The sequence below is a fragment of the Schistocerca piceifrons genome, chromosome 1, assembly GCF_021461385.2.
Source record: "Schistocerca piceifrons isolate TAMUIC-IGC-003096 chromosome 1, iqSchPice1.1, whole genome shotgun sequence".
NCBI lineage: Eukaryota > Metazoa > Arthropoda > Insecta > Orthoptera > Acrididae > Schistocerca > Schistocerca piceifrons.
In genome coordinates this window covers 897,088,993-897,114,112 of record NC_060138.1, presented here as the reverse complement: position 1 = coordinate 897,114,112, position 25,120 = coordinate 897,088,993, and the positions used below count along the sequence as shown (strand labels likewise).

Sequence of the window (25,120 nt, the reverse complement as noted above, 5' to 3'; positions counted from 1 at the left end):
TTGCATCTGCAGTGATGAGCAGTCCCTCTTGATTATATACCCAGGGTCTCACTGAAGCCTTCACACACTATAATTATCCTCCCAACCTTGTACATAAACTTATCTTTCCAGCCCTCCACCACCTCCTGCAGTCTCACTGTCTGGCTACAAAGGAGCATTCGCCTTGTAGCTCAGTACCACACAGTTCTCGAGCTACTGAATTACGATCTCCACCAGGGTTTTGACTACCTCTCGTTGTGCCCTGAAACTAGAAATGTCTTGCCCACTATCCTTACCGTCCCTCCCACAGTGGTATTCTGTCATCCTCCAAACCTACGCAATATACTCGTCCATCCCTACACAACCCCTGCTTCCAAACCCATACCTCATGGATCATGTCCCTGTAGTAGACCTAGATGCAAGACCTGTCCCATAAATCCTCCCACCACCACCTACTCCAGTCTGATAATAAACATCACCTATCCCATCAGAGGAAGGCCTACCTGTGAAACCAGTCATGTGACCTGCAAGCTAAGGTGCAGCCACTGTGCTGCATTCTATGTGGGAATGACAACCAACGTGCTGTCAGTTTGCATGAATTGCCCAGATAAACTATCACCAAAGAATGATTGGACCATCCTGTTGCTGAGCATGCCGCCCAACATGACATTTCATTGTCTGCTTCACAGCCTGTGCCATATAGATCCTTCCACCATCACCAGCTTTTCTGAATTGCACAGGTGGTAACTCTCCCTGCAATATATCCTACATTCCTGTAATGCTCCTGGTCTCAACCTTCATTAGTCATTTTCCTCAGCAATCTATCCCCTTCCCTGTTCCCATTCCAGCACTACACAGCCCTCTGTTCCACCAGTGCACCCTGGCCTTTTACTTCTCTCCTTTTTCACAGTCTCCCCCCTCCCCCCCTTTCTCTCTCTCACCCTGCCCACTGCCTATCCTTCTAACCTCCCAGCTGCATCTAGCTGCCCTACCCTCTCTCCACCTCATCCCTACACACTCCCCAGCAGCACTTCACCATCCCCCTGCTATCCCTCTAACCCCCCACCCCACCCCACCCCTCCTCCGTACCCCCACCCAGTTACCACTCCCATCAGGCACTGCTGATGCTGCTCGTAGTCTGGCTTCAGCTGCCAGAGACTGTGTGTGTGTGTGTGTGTGTGTGTGTGTGTGTGTGTGTGTGTGTGTGTGTGTGTGTGTGTGTGAGTTGCGCTTGTGTGTGTCTGTTGTCTATTTTTGACAAAGACCTTGTTGGCTGAAAGCTGAGTATGTGACAGTCTTTTTGTTGCACTTATCTGCAATTCAGCATCTTTGCTATATGGTGAGTAGCAACTATCCGTTTCATAATATTGTTACATTACATACTGGATTTTTCACTATTAGGTACTCATGTTACATTTGTATACATCTGTAGTTGTGTATGTATGTATACTATGTACAGGATTCCTACGAAAGAAGGGGTGAATTTACATGATTCAGATGTATGTTTGCTGTTGGTATGTATATAGCTTCACCATACTTCGACATGGCCTCCATCCATTTTGAAGTTTTGTGACCATCGTTGAAGGGTGGATCTCAGCTTGTTTTGAAACATATCTTGTGAAATAGCCAACACTGTATATCGGCACCAAGCTGTTATCTATCTGGATATCTGTTACCTTTGCTTTGTATAGTATTAACTTCATGTAACCCAACCAAAGAAATCCAAGGGTATCAAATCAGGTGAACCTTATGGCCGCAGACTTGCTGAAACTCTGCCTATCCATCTGCTAGTGAGTCATTGATATACGTACTCCCTTCCTCTGAGAGCAAAATGATGCTGTGCTCCATCCTGTTGGAATACAGTAGTGTCAGTAATTCCTACTAGGTGAAGCTGTGGCTTCAGAAATTACTCAGGCATATCAGGCTAAATGTTTCTTGTAATTGTCCAGCATTCAATGTAAATGTTTCCAGTAATTGTCTCTTCTGCAAAAATGAAGGATCAATTAACTATAGGCTTTGTGAATCTAAGCAACACATTTAGTTTTGGTGTGCCTCTTTGCCATTCAGTAATAGCTGGAGATGGCTCATTACTCCACATGCAGCAGGTATGTTAATTAACTTTTCTGCAGATGTGGAATGTGACCTCGTCAATAAAGAAAATGTAAGTTGTGTGGTATTTGTTGTTCACAGCTACTATCAAATGGTAACATGGATTTTTGTGAGCTGCATATCTTCAGGGTGTAATTTGTGAAGCACCTGAATGTGGTGCACTTTTTTCTTGAGTGTAAAGTTTAAACCTTTCAAAATCATTGATTTTGGCATATAAAACTCCTTGCTTAAATGAATTAATGCATTTGGAATTGTTTTGATTGCTTCTCAAATTCACTGAACAACCTCATGTGGTGCAGGTCATCTCCCAGAGGGTGTTTCATAGGCAACATTTCCATTTCTTGGAACTTATTGACAAGTAGCCAAATGTTTGCTCTTGTTGGTGCTAGCATGTGAAATTTTTGAGTGAACTCATGGTGCACATACAGATAAGATAAACCATGGAATTGCACACCAACAACAGCCACAGGTTCTTCTATCATAAGCATTATTCTTGATTATCCTGCAAAAAAGATGATAGGTCCACATTATCTCAGAAATGAATGGTTGTTATGTAGTATGTAAATGCATGCATTATTTCTTGAAAATGGATCAAGACTTTGTGACCCACCTGTATTTATTGATACTGTATTTTTAACTATTTCAATTAGATGCTGCAGTTGTAATGATTATTTATTTGACACCAAGGAACTTTCCTTTAACCTTATGTTTATTCACATCTGATACATACAGTGGTTCACCATAATTATTTTGAAATTCAATACAAATACAATATTTCTCATACATTTTAATTGATCTGTGGGTGACTTGAAGATGACCACTTGTCCAAAACTGGCTGTCTGAGAGTAAAACAACTTTTGTTGGCGTCAGTGGTACAGTTCTCCAAATACATTGATGCTGTGCAGCACTGTTTACAGAAAATATTCTGCAACTCTACTACATCTATATGAGTGCTCTGCAATTCACACATAAGTGTTTAGCAGAGGGTTCACAGGACTGCTTTCGGGTTATTTCTGTATCATTCCATTCTCAAATATTGCATGGGAAAAACAAAAACCTATTTTTTTCTGTGAGAACTCTGATTTCTGTTATTTTATCATGGTGGTCACTTCTCGTCAGGCAGGCAGGAATTGACAGAATATTCTGGTATTCAGAGGAGAAAGTTGGTGAGTGTAAGTATGAGAAGAGATGTTGCTGCAACCAAAAATGCCTTTGTTTTAATAACTGCAGTTTGCTTGTCATACTCATGACACTCCATTACCTGTTTCATGATAATACAAGATGAGATGCCCTTACTGAACACTTAGTGAACAGCGGGTGCAGAGTCATTGACAGGCACACACAAAAATAGAGATAACTTGCTAGCTTTCAGAATAAATCTTTTGATGAACTAGAATACACATCACACACACACGCATCCACATCTACCCCCCCCCCCCCCCCCACACACACACACACACATATTCTGTGCTGGCTGTACCCACAATGCTGGGATTGCATTTCAGCAAGTGGATAGGCTAGGATGGAGGTTGTGTTGCGTGGGATGTGTAGAGAGAGAGAAAGAGAAAGGTGGGAAGCAAGAAGAGGGGTTGGGGGTGGATAACTGATGAGTTGGAGGGAGGCAGTGTCACATGCTGCTCTATGAACTAGCCATTGTCTAGGTCACAGTTAAAACACTATCTTGGCAACAAACCATTACATTTCATCACCAAATCAAAATTTGCCATACAATGCTCGCATCAGAATTTTGCTCTGTGAAGGGCATATCTGATGCAGCAGTCATCCCTTCTTCCCACATTCTTATCTAACAAAACTGTTGCCTCACTCTGACTCATAGCTAACCATCCCAAACCCCTCTTTTTGCCTCCTGCCTCCCCCCCCCCCTCTCTCTCTCTCTCTCTCTCAGCCCACCCCACTGACACAACCCCATCCAATTCTAGTCCCCCTGCTGATATGCAATCCTGGCATTGTGCATCCAGCCAGTATAATGCAGAGTCATGTGTATGTGATTCCAAAAGATAGCAAGATTTCTTTGTCTTTTATGTATGTCTGCTGATGACCCGTACTTTTTGGTGAGTGGTTTCTTTTACTCTTAAATTATCTACACAAGCTGTTCATAATTGTAGGCCCTAGGTATTTAATTGATATAACAACCTTTAAGTTCATGTGATTTACTGTTAACATGAAATTTACTGAAATGTTTTAGTACATGTGTGGAGGTGTGGAAGACTTCACACTTTTTATTGTTCAGGGTCAGTTGACACTTTTTTTAAATATCTGTATCATCATGGAATTTGTCTTGATCTTTTAAGACTTTACTAGATGGTAAATAACAGCATCATCAACAAACAATCCAAGAGGATTTTCTCTGGAAACACTTTATTTCAATGTTAGAGCTCATTTTCTGTGTCTCTTCATAATCATATTAATCAGGTGAAACAAACAAAAACAGAACATACCAGCGTTACATAAAATGCTTTCTTTCATAAGATGTTGAAAATAACCCCTTGATTACATTTGGTTAGAATGTACAGTAAGTTGTAATTCTTAAGTTCATTGCCAGTCTTTGTTTTTCCAGTTGAATGAAGGTAATGTTGACATGTGGTTCACTTTGTTGGTTTTGTGACATGAGACTAACTTTATCACTCTACTAGCATCAAGCATGTAGCATCAACTGCTTAGTGTTCATCACGGACTCTGCAAGCACATAGCATCAACTGTGTACTGTTTCCAGTAAAGTGCAATGCTGAGTTCGCAGATGCCCATTTGCTGTACAGATTAGCAGATGGTAATGGCCACAGTGCTCAATGTTTGCGTTGGGAGAGGTTTCTACAACAACAATGCCCCAGGAAGAAGGATGTTTGAAGCAGTTGCTCATCGTTTTATAGGAAGCCTGGGACATTTAAGCTTACTGATTGCGACTGGGAGAGGCCTAGAAGGACAAGAACACCTCAACTGGAGAAGTAATTTCTTCATGCAATTGATAACAATCTTTGTGTCAGTGTAATTTTTTTGGATGTGGATAGTTGGAACTTTTCCATCGATTTGATTGAGAATTAAGTTCTGGCTCAAAATCTTGTATCCAGGTTTCATCAGGTGCAACAATGCTTTTCAGAAACTTTTGTCTTTCTGTTTGATAATGTTGAAGCAATTCTGCTATCCTTTTGCGAACTTCCTTCTGCTCTTCATTCAGATCATGTGGAAACCATCTGGCGGCAATTTTTCTCATATTTAACTTTGAGTTATGATTTTATAAACTGAACTGACAAACATTTTGACCTCCTGCTGCCCACCTCTTTGCCTCTTATCCATCCTCACCCACTCCACTCCACCCAACTACCCCTCACCCATATGTGTGTGTGTGTGTGTGTGTGTGTGTGTGTGTGTGTGTGTGTGTGTGTGTGTGTGTGTGTGTGTGTGTATTTTTCTTAAGCTTAGAGAAAGATTCATCTGAAAACTAGCAAAGTTTTCATTCATTTTTGTGTGCTTGTTGACAACTCATTGCTTGAGGATTTGTTACCTCTATTCCCAAATTATTTATGTTCTGGTAGAACTTTCCATGACAAGAAATGACCTAGAGTACTAATCTAAGATGAATTGTTAACATTGAGAAACAAGCAGGACAAACTTGAATGCAAAAAGCTGTCATACTATATCAAGAAATGTGGAGGAGGCCTATATCCAACAACAGATTATAAATAGCTTATGTCAGTGAACTGAAATGGTTGCAAAGCACTTTCTTACTGGACAGCCCTCTATTTTTCTTTCTTTGAACAATTTTGTTTTGGCATCTTCTGTTTGGATACTGGACCTCTTAGTATCTTCACTTCATCAATCAAGAATTTTTGTACATAAATACTTTTCATCAGTTCTAAAATTATTTCCTGCAAAGAAAATCATATAGTTCTTCCCCCTGTCTAAGATTACCTTGCAAAGTTCTTTGTATATCTGCAGTATTTTTCATCTAGCATTCTTACAACAAATATGAGGACTTATGTGTTTCCATCCTTCCATTCTCATCTTCTTGTAGTTGCAGTTCATCATTAGCTGCAACAGGCAGAAGATATGCATTGTTGGTGATGCACATTTTAGTAACTTTGACCAAAATAAACTCATGTTGTAGCATTCTTCTTTGGCATGCCAGTGTTGAAGTGTGCACAGAGACAGCTAAGTGAAAACTCTGTGCAATTCACACATTTATTTATATATAAAAACAGACTTCAGATTTTTCTTTTTTTGTGTGACCATGTGCACAACATTCACAGACCACTTTGAAGTTTTTTATTCTCATATTTTACTGTCTGCACCCCTTCAGCACAATCTTCGATGGACTATATGAATACACATTTGTATTGTGATGTATTGTGGAATTTTGAACATTTGCAAATGCTGTGATAGACTCTTACTGTTAATGTCAATTACAGGCTTAAACTTAATTGTGCTCTTTTAAAATTTTTGAGAACAGTAAGTCTATCCTCATTCAAAACAGTCGTTCTCTAATTTCATTGTACAATTATGTGAGAAATAGGTTATTTTTGAGAATTTTCAGACACTAACAAAAACCATATTTTCAGAAGTTAACAGTGAGTATTTTGGATATATATTTTATTTAATTGAAAATCAGTGCTTGTGTCTCACAGTTACTGTCAAAGAATACATCACCCCTGAATTTCATTGTACCTCAATGCAAATAAATGTATGTTTGTCATAATTTTCAGAAGCTACCATAATTCTTTGCATAATCTATTAGCAATTTGTAGTAAATCAGCATTTGTGATTTAACTACTGGAAACATTTATCATAAATTAACCGTGTTTTCGAGTTTGCTAACCACTATAATTAATCTCAAAACATTTTAGGGAACTAGTAATTTTTACCACAGATTTTTGTGTCACCTTAAAGCAACCCTGTTTTCTATATTTGCTTCAATTCTTATAGAGAATTAGCAACTTAGCTCAACAGATTAAAAGATTATAAAAAGGCTAAATTAAAAGTTATTTGTTCACTGCCTTGTAATATGTTGCACCAGCTAAAACGCAGCCGCACTGTGAATGCCATTCTATAAGGGGCATTCAAAAAGAAACAAGCCAGAGGCATAATTACAGAAACCAGCACCTGTGTGTTAGAAGTATTGACCCTGGTTGTTGAGACACTTGTCCCACTGTGACACAAAGCAGTGAGTGGCTCTCTCATAAAATTTCTGGGGCTGCGATGTTAACCAGTTCTGCACGTACAGCTGGACATCACAGTCCACATGAATGCAGAAAAGGTTATGCTTACATTTTTCTTTGACCAAGATGGCCCCCTTCTGATTCACTTCATGCAGCATGGGACAACAGTGAATGGCCAACATTACTCACAAACCTTGACCACCATTCGGCAAGTGATCAAATCAAAATGACCCAGCAGTCTCACCCGTGGAGTCATTCTGCTCCACAACAATGCAAAGCCTAATATGGCCAACACAGTCACGGCTCTCCTGCAGAAATTCAAAAGGGAGGTTCTCCGCCACCCTCCATACAGTCCGGACCTCTCTCCCTGTGATTACACCATTTTTGGTCTCCTTAAAAAGGCTCTGCGGGGCAAATGATTCACCTTGGACGACAACGTCCAGCTGTACATGTGGAACTGGTTAACATCGCAGCCCCAGGAATTTTATGAGACAGCCATTCACCGCCTTGTGTCACAATGGGACAAGTGTCTCAACAGCCAGGGTCAATACTTCTAACATACAGGTACTGGTTTCTGTAATTATGCCTCCAACTTGTTTCTCTTTGAATGCCCCTTGTACATGGGATGAGATGTTTGATGTTTATAAGCAGCTGGAAATCTCCCTAACTACTGTCAAACAATTGGCAGCTGCCACAAATTGGTGTTGTGGAAGAACTCCTGAGAGTTGTGTACCTGTGACACCGGTACAAGAGGTACCTCATGTACTATTCTCTCTTGTGGACCCTGCCTCCTCTTCAGAAAGTACAGGATCTGTCATTACTCATCCACTTCACTGCAAGTAGCGAGACAATGATAGATCCAGGTGTAGTATACAAGGTAGACAGGGACCAGGGAGGACTCAGGTTGTTGTACTGATTCCCCTAAAAAACAGGATTGAGATGCTATCTTTCACTGAAACTGAAACTAAGCCAATGGGACTCACTTCACCTGTTTTGGGGAAACCTGTTTTGTCCAGTGTCAAGAGGAGGCAAACACGAAATGGTAGAGGTCTATTAATCATCATCAATTCAGACGTATGGTGAACGACTGTACCCATTATGAAAAATGATAGCAAGCGACAGGAAAGGGCACCAGGTGCACTCAGTGGGCATGCTGGGAGGGGGGCTCATTCAACATGTTGAAGAAGCTATTCCAGCAGCCATTGAGAGAATAGGATGCAACCAACTGCAGATTTGGTGCATGTTGGAACAGTTGCTGTCATTCCAGTGACTGGCAGAGAATTTTGAGATTACCAGCCTTGAGCATGAAGTTTCAATAATTTGCAGCATAGTTCCCAGAATTGATCATGGCCCTTTTATTCTGAGTCACATGGAAGGACTGAACCAGACACTTTGATGGTTCTGTGACAAGTTAGGCTGCAACTTCCTGGACTTGTGCCTTAGGGTTGAGAACTGTAAGGTCGCCCTAAATATGTCAGGTGCGCATTACACATCAGAGACTGCCACTCAGGTAGCTGACTGTGTTTGGGGCGCACACAAGGAAGTTTTATATTAGCCGACTCACCATCCAGTCCAGATAACGACAGCTATAGATACCCAAAAGTATCAGCGTAAGTTTGAAAGAAATGACTCCCACAGATGAGAGTATTAAAATCCTAATGTTTAACTGCCTAAGCACTCACAACAAAGTGCCAGAGTTTGAAGCACTCCCAAAAAGTCATGAAGCTCACAAATACTAAGTACAAAAGCTGGTTGAAACCTGAAATTAATAGCAGTGAGATTTTTGGGGAAGATTTAAGTGTATGCTGAAAGGATAGGCAAATGGGAAATGGAACTGGTGAATTTGTTGCAGTAGACAAAAACTCAAATCTGCCGAAATAGAAACTGAAGCTGCATGTGAGATTGTCTGGGTAAGACTCAGTATCAAGTTTGGGTATAAAATGATAATTGGATCCTTCTATTGCCTACCAGATTAATGTCCTGGTGTAACCAAAAACTTTAGAGAGAACCTCAGTTTGCTTGTATGTAACATTCCCAATCATACTGCAATCATTGATGGAGACTTTAACTATCCAACAATTAATTGGGAAAATAACAATTTTGTTAGTGGTGGGCATGATAAGACAACCTGCGAAACCTTACTAAATGCCTTCTACCTAGAACAGATAGTTAGGAACCCCACTCATGATGGAGAGTACAAAGTTAGGAACAGGGATCCATCTTTGACTGGTGTGATGTTGCAGTTGCACATAGGCAATATTGGATCTAATGGCAACAAATAGACCTGACCTCTTTGAGGATGTCCACATCGAAACTGGTATCAGCGACCATGTCACATATGTGTCAACAATGTTTACCAAACTACAAATGCCAGCTAAAACAAGAAGAAAGATATATATGTTCAGTAAACTAGGTAAAAAAATCGGCAGTGTCAACTAGATAAAAAAAATCAGCAGTGTCATATCTCAATAAGAAACATGAAACATTCAGTACAGGGCAGGAACATGCAAAGCAACTATGATTCAAGTTTAAAAGAATAGTCACCATGTACTGGATAGATATGTACCCAGTGAACAGTTCATAATGGGAGATAATTTACGTGTTATGATGTCAGTTCATTGTCTAGCTGGATCTATTAATTCGTCATCAGCCATGTACTGTTTCCCAAGGGTCCACCTTCCACATGGCCAAACAGATGGAAGCAACAAGATGTGAGATGGTGTGGCACCACTCCATAGATTGCTGTTTTGTTTCCCATTCAAAGTGGTGAACCCATGTCTCATCACCTGTGACAATATTTGAGGAAAATTGACAGTCAGCCTTTTTAACATGCAAGCTGTTCCACACAGATTGCCCTTTGTTGCTCTTTATGTTCCTCTCTTAGTTGGTGAGGGACCCAGCAGGCACACACCTTTGAGTACCCCAACTGGTCGACATGTGTGTCAGCACTGCCAACAGAAACATCCAGTTAAGCAGCACGGTGTTTGACTGTGATCCGTTGATCACCTCAAATGAGTGTGTTTGCACCTTCCAACATTGCATGAGTCACAGCTGTGTGTGACTGACTGGCACGTGGGAGATTGGACAGGTTTGCTTGATGATATTGCAATGACAGGTGCCTCTCCCAACCATTCACTGTGCTTTTGTTCAATTCCATAGGACTAAACACATTCTGCAAGCGCCTATGAATATCTGCAATGCCCTGGTTTTCCACTAAAGGGACTTCAATGACAGCTCTACGTGAAACACACCTCCATCACAGACACCATTTTAAAGGCTATGTATAGTGCTGCCACCTATTTACACTACATGAAACTTTGGGGACTGGAGCAGGAACATCCCACAATGTCCCACAACCAAATCCCCATTTTTTCAACTGAAATTTGCCAAAAGAATAATGTGTTGCATTACTTACCGGATATTCTTTATATAATTCAAGAATGTACCATGTACTGTGCATGAAACTGCTGAACATCTATTGCATTTGAGTAGCTGAAAATATGTCCTTTATGTAACATTGTAAGTTTTAAGTAATTGTCAGACAGGATGATGTGGATGGGCATATGTCGAGGAATTAATTGGCAAAGTCGTACTGTAAGCTTGTGGGAGGCTGAAAAATCCTTCTGGAGCTAGCTTACATCACAATTTTTGATCTAAGTGCAGATGATTAACTACTAAAAAATATAATGAATGTAACAGAGTACTGTTGTCTGATTACTGGTTAAGTTAGATATCTGACAAGTCAAATGTATGGTGCATCACCATGATGTTCTTAGGCTTTATAACATGATCCAGTCACATTAATGTGACCACCTGTCAAAAGCCTGAATGACTACCTTTTGCAGAACAGACATCCACGAAGGGAGTCAATGAGCTTCTGGAAGTTACTGGCAGGGATGTGGACCCATGTCATCTCCAATGCCATTGCCAGCTGTGCTAGGTTCCTCAGTTAAGGATCTGTAGCATGAACAGCCCATTCAAGGTGGTCGCACAGGTTCTTGATTTCCTGCTGGTAGGTGCCATTGTGCCAAGGGAAAACCAAATTACCTATAGGAGTGGACTTGGCCCCAAAGACAGATGCATACTTTTGTTGATCCATTGTGCCTTCCAGGATGATGAGATCACAAAGACCTTTCCCAGACAATAATGGTCCCTCCTCTGGCTTGAAGCCTTCCAACGATTGTTGCAGGGCCGTCCATGCCCATGGCCATCTATCCAATGGAGCATACATACATACATATATGCATATATACATACATTAACCCTTGTTCCATAGATCATGAATACGACATTTCGTAATGATGTGGAATATGTCACTTTAACACAAGTTTTCTTTACACAAAATAATTTTTTTCCCAGTTACTGCTTCATATTTAAGAATTCATCTATTAACTAGAAGGAGTTGTCATTCAGAAATTCTTTTAATTTGCTTTTAAATGTTGGTTGGCTATCTGTCAGACTTTTAATACTATTTGGAAAATGTCCGAAGATTTTTGTGGCAGCATAATTCAACCCTTTCTGTGCCTAAGTGAGGTTTAATCCAGAATAATGAATATCATCCTTTCTTCTAGTGTTGTAGCTATGCACTTTGCTGTTATTTTTGAATTGGGATGGGTTATTAATGACAAATTTCATAAGTGAATATAGGTATTGTGAAGGTACTGTGAATATCCTGAGTTCCTTAAATAAATGTGTGCAAGGTGATCTTGGGTGGGCTCCAGCTATTATTCTGATTACATGCTTTTGTGAAATGAATACTTTCTCTCTTAATGACGAATTGCCCCAAAATATGATGACATATGAAAGCAGTGAATGAAAATAGTCATAGTAGGCTAATTTACTGATATGTTTATCACCAAAATTTGCAATAAACCTAATAGCGTAAGTAGCTGAACCTAACTATTTCAGCAGATCATTGATGTGTTTCTTCCAATTCAATTTCTCATCAATGCACACACCCAGAAATTTTGAGTATTCTACCTTAGCAACAGACTTCCATTCATAGTCTATGTTTATCAATGGTGTTATGCCATTTACTGTACAGAATTGTATAAACTTTGTTTTCTCAAAATTTAGTGAGAGTCCATTTGCAGAGAACAATTTTCTGAAAGACATTATTTGCAATTTTTTCAGCTGATTCTTGCTTCTTGGGTGTGATTACTATACTTGTATCATCAGCAAAAAGAACTAATATTGCATCTTCATCAATATAGAGTGATAGAGTGGCAGGTCGTATATATATATATATATATATATATATATATATATATATATATATATATATATATATATATATATATATATATATATATATATATATATATATATATAATGGAAGGAAACATTCCACGTGGGAAAAATTATATATAAAAACAAAGATGAGGTGACTTACCGAACAAAAGCGCTGGCAGGTCGATAGACACACAAACAAACACAAACATACACACAAAATTCAAGCTTTCGCAACAAACTGTTGCCTCATCAAGAAAGAGGGAAGGAGAGGGGAAGACGAAAGGAAGGGGGTTTTAAGGGAGAGGGTAAGGAGTCATTCCAATCCCGGGAGCGGAAAGACTTACCTTTGGGGGAAAAAAGGACAGGTATACACTCGCACACACGCACATATCCATCTACACATACAGACACAAGCAGACATATTTAAAGACAAAGAGTTTGGGCAGAGATGTCAGTCGAGGCAGAAGTGTAGAGGCAAAGAAGTTGTTGAAAGACAGGTGAGGTATGAGTGGCGGCAACTTGAAATTAGCGGAGATTGAGGCCTGGCGGATGACGAGAAGAGAGGATATACTGAAGGGCAAGTTCCCATCTCCGGAGTTCGGATAGGTTGGTGTTGGTGGGAAGTATCCAGATAACCCGGACGGTGTAACACTGTGCCAAGATGTGCTGGCTGTGCACCAAGGCATGTTTAGCCACAGGGTGATCCTCATTACCAACAAACACTGTCTGCCTGTGTCCATTCATGCGAATGGACAGTTTGTTGCTGGTCATTCCCACATAGAATGCATCACAGTGTAGGCAGGTCAGTTGGTAAATCACGTGGGTGCTTTCACACGTGGCTCTGCCTTTGATCGTGTACACCTTCCGGGTTACAGGACTGGAGTAGGTGGTGGTGGGAGGGTGCATGGGACAGGTTTTGCATCGGGGGCGGTTACAAGGATAGGAGCCAGAGGGTAGGGAAGGTGGTTTGGGGATTTCATAGGGATGAACTAAGAGGTTACGAAGGTTAGGTGGACGGCGGAAAGATACTCTTGGCGGAGTGGGGAGGATTTCATGAAGGATGGATCTCATTTCAGGGCAGGATTTGAGGAAGTCGTGTCCCTGCTGGAGAGCCACATTCAGAGTCTGGTCCAGTCCCGGAAAGTATCCTGTCACAAGTGGGGCACTTTTGTGGTTCTTCTGTGGGGGATTCTGGGTTCGAGGGGACGAGGAAGTGGCTCTGGTTATTTGCTTCTGTACCAGGTCGGGAGGGTAGTTGCGGGATGCGAAAGCTGTTTTCAGGTTGTTGGTGTAATGATTCAGGGATTCCGGACTGGAGCAGATTCGTTTGCCACGAAGACCTAGGCTGTAGGGAAGGGACCGTTTGATGTGGAATGGGTGGCAGCTGTCATAATGGAGGTACTGTTGCTTGTTGGTGGGTTTGATGTGGACGGACGTGTGAAGTTGGCCATTGGACAGGTGGAGGTCAATGTCAAGGAAAGTGGCATGGGATTTGGAGTAGGACCAGGTGAATCTGATGGAACCAAAGGAGTTGAGGTTGGAGAGGAAATTCTGGAGTTCTTCTTCACTGTGACTCCAGATCATGAAAATGTCATCAATAAATCTGTACCAAACTTTGGGTTGGCAGACATGGTTACCCAAGTCTGCCAACCCAAAGTTTGGTACAGATTTATTGATGACATCTTCATGATCTGGACTCGCAGTGAAGAAGAACTCCGGAATTTCCTCTCCAACCTCAACTCCTTTGGTTCCATCAGATTCACCTGGTCCTACTCCAAATCCCATGCCACTTTCCTTGACATTGACCTCCACCTGTCCAATGGCCAACTTCACACGTCCGTCCACATCAAACCCACCAACAAGCAACAGTACCTCCATTATGACAGCTGCCACCCATTCCACATCAAACGGTCCCTTCCCTACAGCCTAGGTCTTCGTGGCAAACGAATCTGCTCCAGTCCGGAATCCCTGAATCATTACACCAACAACCTGAAAACAGCTTTCGCATCCCGCAACCACCCTCCCGACCTGGTACAGAAGCAAATAACCAGAGCCACTTCCTCGTCCCCTCGAACCCAGAATCCCCCACAGAAGAACCACAAAAGTGCCCCACTTGTGACAGGATACTTTCCGGGACTGGACCAGACTCTGAATGTGGCTCTCCAGCAGGAACACGACTTCCTCAAATCCTGCCCTGAAATGAGATCCATCCTTCATGAAATCCTCCCCACTCCGCCAAGAGTGTCTTTCCGCCATCCACCTAACCTAACCTAACCTCTTAGTTCATCCCTATGAAATCCCCAAACCACCTTCCCTACCCTCTGGCTCCTATCCTTGTAACCGCCCCCTGATGCAAAACCTGTCCCATGCACCCTCCCACCACCACCTACTCCAGTCCTGTAACCCGGAAGGTGTACACGATCAAAGGCAGAGCCACGTGTGAAAGCACCCACGTGATTTACCAACTGACCTGCCTACACTGTGATGCATTCTATGTGGGAATGACCAGCAACAAACTGTCCATTCGCATGAATGGACACAGGCAGACAGTGTTTGTTGGTAATGAGGATCACCCTGTGGCTAAACATGCCTTGGTGCACAGCCAGCACATCTTGGCACAGTGTTACACCGTCCGGGTTATCTGGATACTTCCCACCAACACCAACCTATCCGAACTCTGGAGATGGGAACTTGCCCTTCAGTATATCCTCTCTTCTTGTCATCCGCCAGGCCTCAATCTCCGCTAATTTCAAGTTGCCGCCACTCATACCTCACCTGTCTTTCAACAACTTCTTTGCCTCTACACTTCTGCCTCGACTGACATCTCTGCCCAAACTCTTTGTCTTTAAATATGTCTGCTTGTGTCTGTATGTGTGGATGGATATGTGCGTGTGTGCGAGTGTATACCTGTCCTTTTTTCCCCCAAAGGTAAGTCTTTCCGCTCCCGGGATTGGAATGACTCCTTACCCTCTCCCTTAAAACCCACTTCCTTTCGTCTTCCCCTCTCCTTCCCTCTTTCCTGATGAGGCAACAGTTTGTTGCGAAAGCTTGAATTTTGTGTGTATGTTTGTGTTTGTTTGTGTGTCTATCGACCTGCCAGCGCTTTCGTTCAGTAAGTCACCTCATCTTTGTTTTTTATATATATATATATATATATATATATATATATATATATATATATATATATATATATATATATTAAGAACAATAAGGGACCCAAGACTGAACCCTGTGGGACACCATTATTGATACCTCCCCACTTAGAGGACTCTGCTGGTTTTTGTAAACTATCTGTACCGCTAATTTCAACCTTCTGTATTCTTCCAGTTAAGTATGCATTAGACCACTTGTGCACTGTCCTACTCATACCACAATACTTAAGCTTATCTAGAAGAATTTCATGATTCACACAATCAAAAGCCTTTGAGAGATCACAATTATCCCATTATTATGTTCGGTTATTCATTGCATTTAATATCTGATCAGTGAAAGCATATATAGCATTTTCTGTTGAAAAGCCTTTCTGAAAACCAAATTGACATTTTGTTAGTACTTCATTTTTCCAAATATATGATACTACTCTTGAATACATTACTTTTCAAGAATTTTGGATAAAGCTGTGAGAAGTGAGGTTGGGTGGTAGTTGTTAGCATCGGACCTATCCCCATTTTTATGCACTGGTTTAACAATAGCATATTTCAGTCTATCTGGAAAAAATCCCTGTTTCAGTGAGCTACTACATATGTGGCTGAGAATCTTACTTATTTGTTGGGAACAAGCTTTTAGTACTCTGTTGGAAATGCCATCAATTCCATGTGAGTTTTTGCTTTTGAGTGAATTTTTTATTTTCCTAATTTCAATAGGAGAGGTGGGTCGAATTTCAATTTTATCAAATTGCATAGGTACTGCCTCTTCCATATACTGCCTTGCATTTTCTAATGAATAGCTGGAACCTATTTTCTCTACAACACTTAAAAAATGATTATTAAAAATGTTGTCTACTTCTGACTTCTTGTTAACAAACTTTTCATTATGTTTGATAGAAATACAGTCTTCCTGTGCCCTCAGTTGCCCTGTTTCCCTTTTCACAATATTCCAAATTGTTTTAATTTTACTATCCGATGCGCTACTCTCAGACGTAGTCCACATATTTCTGGACTTTTTAATAAATTTTCTTAATAAAGTGCAGTAGTTTTTATGTTTCATTGTTTTGGGATCATTACTCCTCCTAGCTATAAGATACAGTTCCCTTTTCTGTTTACAAGATATTTTTATCCCTCTAGTAAGCCATGGCTTTGTACCTGGTTTCTTACAATAATATTTCATTGTTTTCTTAGGGAAATTGTTTTCAAATATACTCACAAAGGTATCATTAAATAGGTTAAATTTTAAATTAGCATCATGTTCCCTGTTCACCTCATCCCAGTCTAGCTGTTGCAAGCTTTCCCTAAAATTTTAAAGTGTTAAATTGTTAATGGAACACACTATTTTGGAGGACTGGTTTGTATTACTGCATGGAGCTATAGCATATACTGTAACTAGCTGTGCATCATGATCAGACAGATCATTCTTAACAGGAAAAGTTTTTATTTGATTAAATTTATCTTGGTCTATGGAAATGTTATCATCTATCAGTGTGCTGCTTTCTTGTACCATCCGAGTAGGAAAATCAATAGCTGATGTCAAATTGAAAGAACCAAGTAATACTTCAAGGTCAAGCTTTCTATCTGACTCTTTCAGAAAATCTACATTGAAATCCCCACAAGCAATAATTTGCTTTCCTTTGTCTGACAGGTTGCACAGCAAAGACTCCAAGTTTTTCAAAATAGTTGAAAATTTCCCAATGGGGACCTATAGACAGCTACAATTATAAAAGTGCCTTTATTTAGTTTAAGATCACATGCACATGCTTCTAAGTGTTTCTCTACGCAAAATGTTGTAGTTTCCAAATTTTTCACACTATGACTGATTTTAACATATATGGCAACTCCTCCTCTCTCCATAGTGTCTCTACTTACATGTGCTGAAAGCTTATATCCACCTACATTTACCACTTCCATACCTGTGACTATATCATGTTCAGACAGGCATAGTACATCTATTACACCCTTAGTTTCTAAATCTTCTATACAAACAAGAAGCTCATCTACTTTGTTTTTTAATCCCCTGATATTGTGATGCAATATATTAACATCTTTTTAACTGTGCTTTTATGTGAATCTTATGACATACTAACATTATTTTTCACTGTATTGTTATGAGAATCTTGTGATATTTTCACATCTCTAGTAATTGCCTGTCTGAACTTTTCATTAAGCTTAATTTCAATCAATTAGGATGACTGGATACAGATCTTAGCCTAAAAAAGTATTCCCATGAGTTTCTTTGCCCCCCCCCCCCCCTTAAAGATTTTGCTATCATCCCAGCCAGTTTACCCTTCCTTCTTCTATTGAGATGCAGGCCATATCTTGTGAAGTCCCACCTACCAATATCATCAATAGGAACCAAACCTATGCTTGACAAAGTAGCCGTCCGAAGCAGCTGATCTTGCTCCATATTGACCCTCCTGACAAAGCTGTTCAATTGGGGCCGGTCATCTTGCATGAAAGCAGGAATCAAGCCAACATTTGTATGGTTCATTGCAGATGCTATAAAGTGTGATTCATCTTAAAAGTCCACCTGTAACAATTCAGTGGAAATCCAGTTGCAGTATTAGCATGGAAATTCCAGCCTCTGTCACCAATCAACACCAATCAGCAAAGGCGCATGAACCAGATATCTGCTGCTGAGGCGCATATGCAGCAGTGTTCACTGAACTGTTGTTGAGGAAGCACTGTTGGCAGCCCCTTGATTCACCTGCATGGTCAGTTGCTCTACAGTTTCCCATCTATTCGTCCATACACACCTCCACACTTATTTTTCAAGCCTATCATCCATGGCCCGTGGCACACCGCATTCACCTCAGCACTGGTTTTGGTTTAACCATGATGGCACATAAACAGTCTACAAACTTAGCCATTTTGGAAATGCTCTCCTTTTGGCCCAAAAGCCAATGATCATGCCCTTTTTGATGTCATATGAATTGGTCTGTTTCCACATTACGACAATGACTGCACTGTTTTCCATGTCCCCCAACACGCTTTATATACCCTTCACTGTTAGTGTTGCCACCTGCCATTCATGAGTGGTTATTGTACACTGACATCAAACATAGGTGATGGTCATGTTAATGTGACTGGACAATGTATGATGATGTCTTTCTCAGTGAGTTGAACTAATATAAAGTTTTCTGGTTTCCAGCCAGGTGAATTCATTGAAAAATTTCACAATTTTAATGAGCTCACCTGGTTGGAAATCCAAAAATTAAGTATTATTTCTATTTAATGTAATTAATTGTAATTAATTTTAATGGATGCTTATAGAGCATTGTATATGAGCATATACAACAGCATCATTGTTAAATCAATATGAATGCTGTATAGAAGGATTCAGTGTAGTTGACGCACCAGGCATACACACTCCAGGGGAGTTATGGTGACCTCTTTCTTTGGTTGCAAAGGCCTGCTGCTCATTGACTTTCTGGAACACAATGCCACAAGTAATGCACAGTGGTATGTGGACAATTCCCAAAAATTGAAGTGTGCTTTCAGGTTCAGATGCCCAGGAATGTTGCAGGGTGATGCCCACGCATTTGTTCCCAAGGTTGTTTTGACTAAGCTGCATAGGTTTCTCTGAGAAGCCCTTACACATTCCCCATACAATCGCAATCTCTACCCACCTAATTTCCATATAGCCGTGAAGAAATAATTTGTGGCCATCGGTTTGCTTTGGTTGAAGAGGCATACACCTGGGTATAATAATGGTTCCATAGGCAACCACAAGCATTTTTCCATGAAAGCATTGCCTCACATTGAGATAAATGTATTGAGAGTTATGGCAATTACTTTTAAAATAATAAACGGTTTACTTACATTTTTTGCATTTGTCTTGTTTTCATTTGACTGCCGCCGATACAATACTAGTGTGGAACATTGTGCCCTAGCAAAAGTGCTTGATAGTTATTGATTTACAGAAGGCCTATAGGTCAGCAAAACTATAATGCTTTATTGTATGGTGCATAAAGAAATTTTAAGAAGATCACCACCTATTTATCATTGATTGCTGGATATAGACCTCTTCCAGACCTCTCCACAAAGTACGGTCTTCAACTTTTCCTTTCAGAGTTTGTCCTGATTGTTTCTCTATTGTCAATCCATCTAACATTAGGCTCTCCTGTGTGTTTGTTTGTGTGTGTGTGTGTGTGTGTGTGTGTGTGTGTGTGTGTGTGTGTTTATCAAAAGGAATCCAACACAGAATCTCCTGAGTCCCACTCCAAATATTTTACCTCACTATGCGCAGCCCATATTCATTTCAGTTTCGTAACAATCACCATCAAGTCCTCAACTGAACTCCTGTCTTTTCTCTTTGATTGAAAGGGATCAGGGCTACAGTATTGAGTGTGACCTGGTGAAAATAGAATCGGCAACGACCCATACCAATGTTGGTCTGATGCCTGCTTTCGTGCGGCATGATCATCCCCAGTTGAACCGCTCTGTCAGGAGGGTAAATATGGAGTTAGATCAATTGCATAGGCCAGCCACTCTGTCAGACATTGGATTGGTTCCTGTCAAGGCTATTGATAAGGGGGATTTCACAAGGCGTGCCCTACACCTCAATAGGAAATGGAAGGGTAACCTGGCAGGGTTGTTAGCGAAATCCATAAGGGGGGACACTAGTACTCATGGATGTACCTCTTTTTTAGACTAATATCAGTGTCCAATGAGAAGATCAAACAGGCAGGTGTTAAAGAGGTCCAAAACTCACAAAATTCTCACAACAGGAAAGTAAATAATAATGTTACCATATTTAACCAAATTATTGGTGGATTAAAGAAAAAAGTAGATTCTCACAAAAGTAAAGTAAGTAAAGTAAAGTAAAGCAAAGTAAAAAATAATGTTACCCTTTCTCACCAAAATATTCCAGGACTGAAGAATAAAGTAGATAAGCTCCTGGTTTGTTTAGATGACATTGAATCTGATAATGTAATAGATATACTATGCCTGTCTGAGTATCACATTGTGTCTGATATGGAAAAGGTAAATATCAGTGGTTATAAACTAGCTGCACATATGGGTAGAGAGAGTAAGGTGAGAGGAGGAGTTACCATATATGTCAAAAGTTATCACTGTGTAGAAAGCTTAGAGACATAAAAATTTTGTCTAGAGCAACATATAGAAGCATGTGCCTGTCAACTTAAACTGAAGGAGGGCTCTTTTATAATTGTAGCAGTATATAGGTCCCCTTCAGGAAACTTTCATTTATTCCTGGAAAATGTGGATGCCTTGTTGTGCAATCTGTCTGATAGGGGAAAGCAAATTATTATTTGTGGGGACTTCAATGTTGATTCACTGAAAGAGTGTAATAGGAAGAATGACCTGGAAATCTTGCTCAGTTCTTTCAATTTGACATCTGTCATTAATTTTCCTACTCTGATAGTAAAGGACAGCAGCACATTGATAGATAACACTTTTAAAGACCAAGATAGGTTTAAAAACATAAATTCTTGTCCTGTTGAGAATGGGCTTTCTGAACATGATGACGCTCAGCTAGTTACAGTATATGACATAGCTCCATTCAGTAATTCAAAACTACCCTCCAGAGTTGTTCGTTCAATTAATGACTCAACAATTAAAAATTTCAGAGAAAATCTTCAGCAGTTAGACTGGGATGAGGTGTACAAGGAATCCGGTGCTAATTTAAAATATAACTTATTTCATGATACACTTGTAAGAGAATTTGAAAACTGTCTCCCCAAGAAAGTAGTTAGATCTAATTATAAGAAACCATGCAAAAAACATTGGCTTACTAAAGGAGTAAAAAGGAGTAAAAAAAACCACAAAAGGGAACTGTATCTAACAACAAGAAATGACCCAGAAAGGTTATTAATGAAGTATGCCATTGATATACCACTGCATAAAAAAGGGGATACATCTGATGTCAACAACTACCGCCCACTCTCTCTTCTGATTGCCTTATCCAAAATTCTTGAAAAAGTAATTTATTGTAGAGTAGCTTCACACCTTTGTAAAAATAAAGTTTTAACAAAATGTCAGTTTGGTTTCCAGAAGGGTTTTTCAACAGAAAATGCTATATATACTTTTACTAATGAAATATTAAATGCTCTGAGTAACCGGAAGTCACCCGTTGGGATTTTTTGTGATCTATCAAAGGTTTTTGATTGTGTAAATCATGGAATACTTCTAGATAAGCTCAAGTACTGTGGCATGAATGGGACAGTGCCCAAATGGTTGAAGTCATACCTAACTGGAAGAGTGCAGAAAGTTGAAGTAAGCAGTTCACATAATACGAAAAAAACTGATGATTTCTCAAACTGAGGAACAATCAGCAATGGGGTGCTGCAAGGTTCAGTCTTGGGTCTTCTGTTGTTCTTAATATATGTTAATGACTTGCCATTCTCTATTCACGAAGATGCAAAGCTAGTACTTTTTGCCGATGATACAAGTATAGCTATCACACCCAACAGACAAGAATTAACTGGTGAAATTGTAAACGATGTTTTTCAGAAAATCATTAAGTGGTTCTCTGCAAATGGGCTCTCATTAAACTTTGAGAAAACACAGTATATATAGTTCCACACAGTAAATGGAATGACACCATTAATAAATATAGACTTCTATCAGAAATCGGTAGCTAAGGTAGAACATTCAAAATTTCTAGGTGTATGCATTGATGAGGGGTTGAAATGGAAAACACATACTGAGGATCTGCTGAAACGTTTGAGTTCAGCTACTTATGCTATTAGGGCCATTGCAAATTTTGGTGATATACATCTGAGTAAATTAGCTTACCATGCCTATTTTCATTCTCTGCTTTTGTATGGCATCATATTCTGGGGTAACTCATCATTGAGTGAAAGAGTGTTCATTGCACAAAAGCCTGTAATCAGAATAATTGCTGGAGCTCATCCAAGATCATCCTGCAGACACTTATTTAAAGAGCTAGAGATCCACTGTAGCCTCACAATATATATATATTCACTTATGAAATTTGTTATTAACAATCCAAATGAATTCAAAAGTAATAGCAGTGTACATGGCTACAACACTAGGAGAAAGGAGGATCTTCACTACTCAAGGTTAAATCTAACTTTGGCTCAGAAGGGAGTAAATTATGCTGCCACAAAAGTCTTTGGTCACTTACCTAATAGCATCAAAAGTCTGACAGATAGCCATATAGCATTTAAAAGGAAATTAAAAGAATTTCTTAACGGCAACTCCTTCTACTCATTACATGAGTTTTTGGATGTAGTAAGTGGGTAATTTCCCCAACCCCCATAAAAAAATTATTAAGTGACATGTAATATTTTGTGTAATGTAATATCTTGTATAGACACCTTTTATTAACCTGACACGTTCCACATCATTATGAAGTGTTGTATTCCTGATCTATGGAACAAGTACTAACCTAATCTAATCTAATAGAATCTAATATTACCCACTCCCCCCCCCCCCCCCCCCCCCTTTTCACTCTCGTTATGCACAATAGGCATCTTTTCATTGCTCATTCAATTTTTGAACTGTTTTAGCAGTTGATGTACATGTTCTTCTTGCACAAGACACCTTTCAACTTTTATTTATTTTTTAAAGTTTTCCACCAAAGTTCAGGACTTTTCTTTATTGTGTCTGTTTTGACAAATTTCAGGGTTTTATGGAAATTTTGTGAAGTATACTTTGTACAGCAGCAGCGGTGATTTGAACCCTGAAGTAACTCCTTTTTACAGTATTGCTCTTTCCACAACAACAAAGGCACATGAGTTGTATTTTGCTTCAGTCAACAAATGATGAGCAAGGTACCGTGGAAAGATTTATACGATGGTCACTGGCATGTCATTTGTCACCTGTGTGTAGCTATTGTTATTTGCCTCATCAGTCGAGCAGGTGTTTTCTACTGTAATGTGTGGTTTTTTTTTATTATGTTGTATTGGCATGTCTTATTAATCAAGAGATTTATCATATTCTGGAGAACTCTGATACTGAATCAAAAAATTACTTTGAATTCAGATGGCAGTTTTCTGCCAGAGGCAACTGACGATGAAGGTAGTGAGTCTGGGGAGGAGTTACAATCACTCGACATCTTTACATTCCAATTCTCTCCATAACAGTGACGGAATAGAGTTTAAAACCCCACTTCTTAATAGTGATGATGGCTGATAGAGATAGAACAAAGGGATGATAGCTAACACACTGCTGCTTGGAAGGAAGGTTGCTTTGAATGTCCTGAAGAAGAGAGAAGGAGCCACTTTCTGCCATGTGGATGACTCCATCATCATTTTCTTCTGATATTTTTTCTAAACTGATATGATATGTCATTAAAAAAGGCAGAATTAGATGATCGAAATGAATTATCACAACTTGGACTGTGTTGTGGGGGATTTTGAGGCTTTGATTGTTACCATGTACACCAGAGATGTTTTTTGTGCTAATCATGTTTCCCTGGATGATCTTTTGTTGCATTCATGGTGCCCTAATTATATCAGTGATAAAATGACAAGAGAGAGATTCAACAAACTTATCAGTTTCCTCCACTTTGATGAGAAGTCATCCCTAGCTCACCACATCCCTGTCAACATGTTTGCTCATATTTCTGCAGTTCGGAACAAGTCTAAGGGAAACTACTTACACTGTTATTGCTCTGGTGAAAGTATTTGAATTGATGAGCAGTTAATTTTAAGCAAGCAGGTTTACTTAATTTGTGCCAAACAAACCTGACAAAGCAGATTTCAGTTTTGGACAGGCTTCAAATACATTAGCAATGCCTTCCCTTACATTGGTAAGGAGAAAGGCTGGGCAGATAACAAGCAAAAACTTCTTCACAACCCATTTAGCTTGCAAAGAAACTTCATTAGAAAAAAGTATCATTAGTGGAAACAATAAACAAGATTCAGTGAGATATCCTAAATTGCATTAAGAAGTACAATGCTGACTTAAATTACACCATCATCTTGAATAATACTGACAAGCCAAAAGGCACCGTAACACTATACCAAGGGAAGAAAATAAAAATGTCATTATTCTTAGCACACTGCATCCTAAATTAGTAGTGAGTGAAGAAGGAAACAAGGAACCATAAACTGTTACGTTCTGTAAGGCCACGAAGTATTGTGTGGATGTCATTGATGAAATGATTTGTAAATACTAAACTGAGATTGCTTATAGGAGATGTATGATGCATTTATTTTACAATAGCCTAGAAATGGCAGCAGTAAATGTGTGGCTCATCAACATTCAATTAATCTGAAGTAACATGAAGAAGAGAAAGATGTTCCTTATTCAGCAGGTAACTGAACTCAGGACCAGGGACCAACAAGGAGCAGTACAGCAGCAAAAAATGATCACACAGCGAAGGCTTTCAAGACCAGATGTCTTATCTGCCAATAAATCTTCTGGTTTGTGTGGTTGTGGTCCACAAAACATTTCCGTTCTTAACATTTCATCCCAAGCTGTGCTGGACATCTTCAGAGGTGCTAGTGGTTCCACTGAATCTTGCCAACTGATGGGTCAGACTTCTGA

General features: G+C 39.9%; 1 protein-coding gene across 4 annotated transcripts in view; it reads left to right on the top strand.

Moving 5' to 3' along the window:
• LOC124716918 (serine protease svh-1-like) overlaps positions 1-25,120 on the top strand; it is a 470,384-nt gene that overhangs the window by 427,537 nt on the left and 17,727 nt on the right. For 3 of the 4 annotated variants that reach the window (XM_047243517.1, XM_047243493.1, XM_047243508.1), the window contains one exon: positions 23,253-23,400. The exons of the other annotated variant lie outside the window; for it this stretch is intronic. In XM_047243517.1, the coding sequence (XP_047099473.1) occupies positions 23,253-23,392 (140 nt within the window). In that variant the 3' untranslated portion in view covers positions 23,393-23,400. The remainder of the gene's footprint in view (positions 1-23,252; positions 23,401-25,120) is intronic. 4 annotated transcript variants of the gene reach the window in all.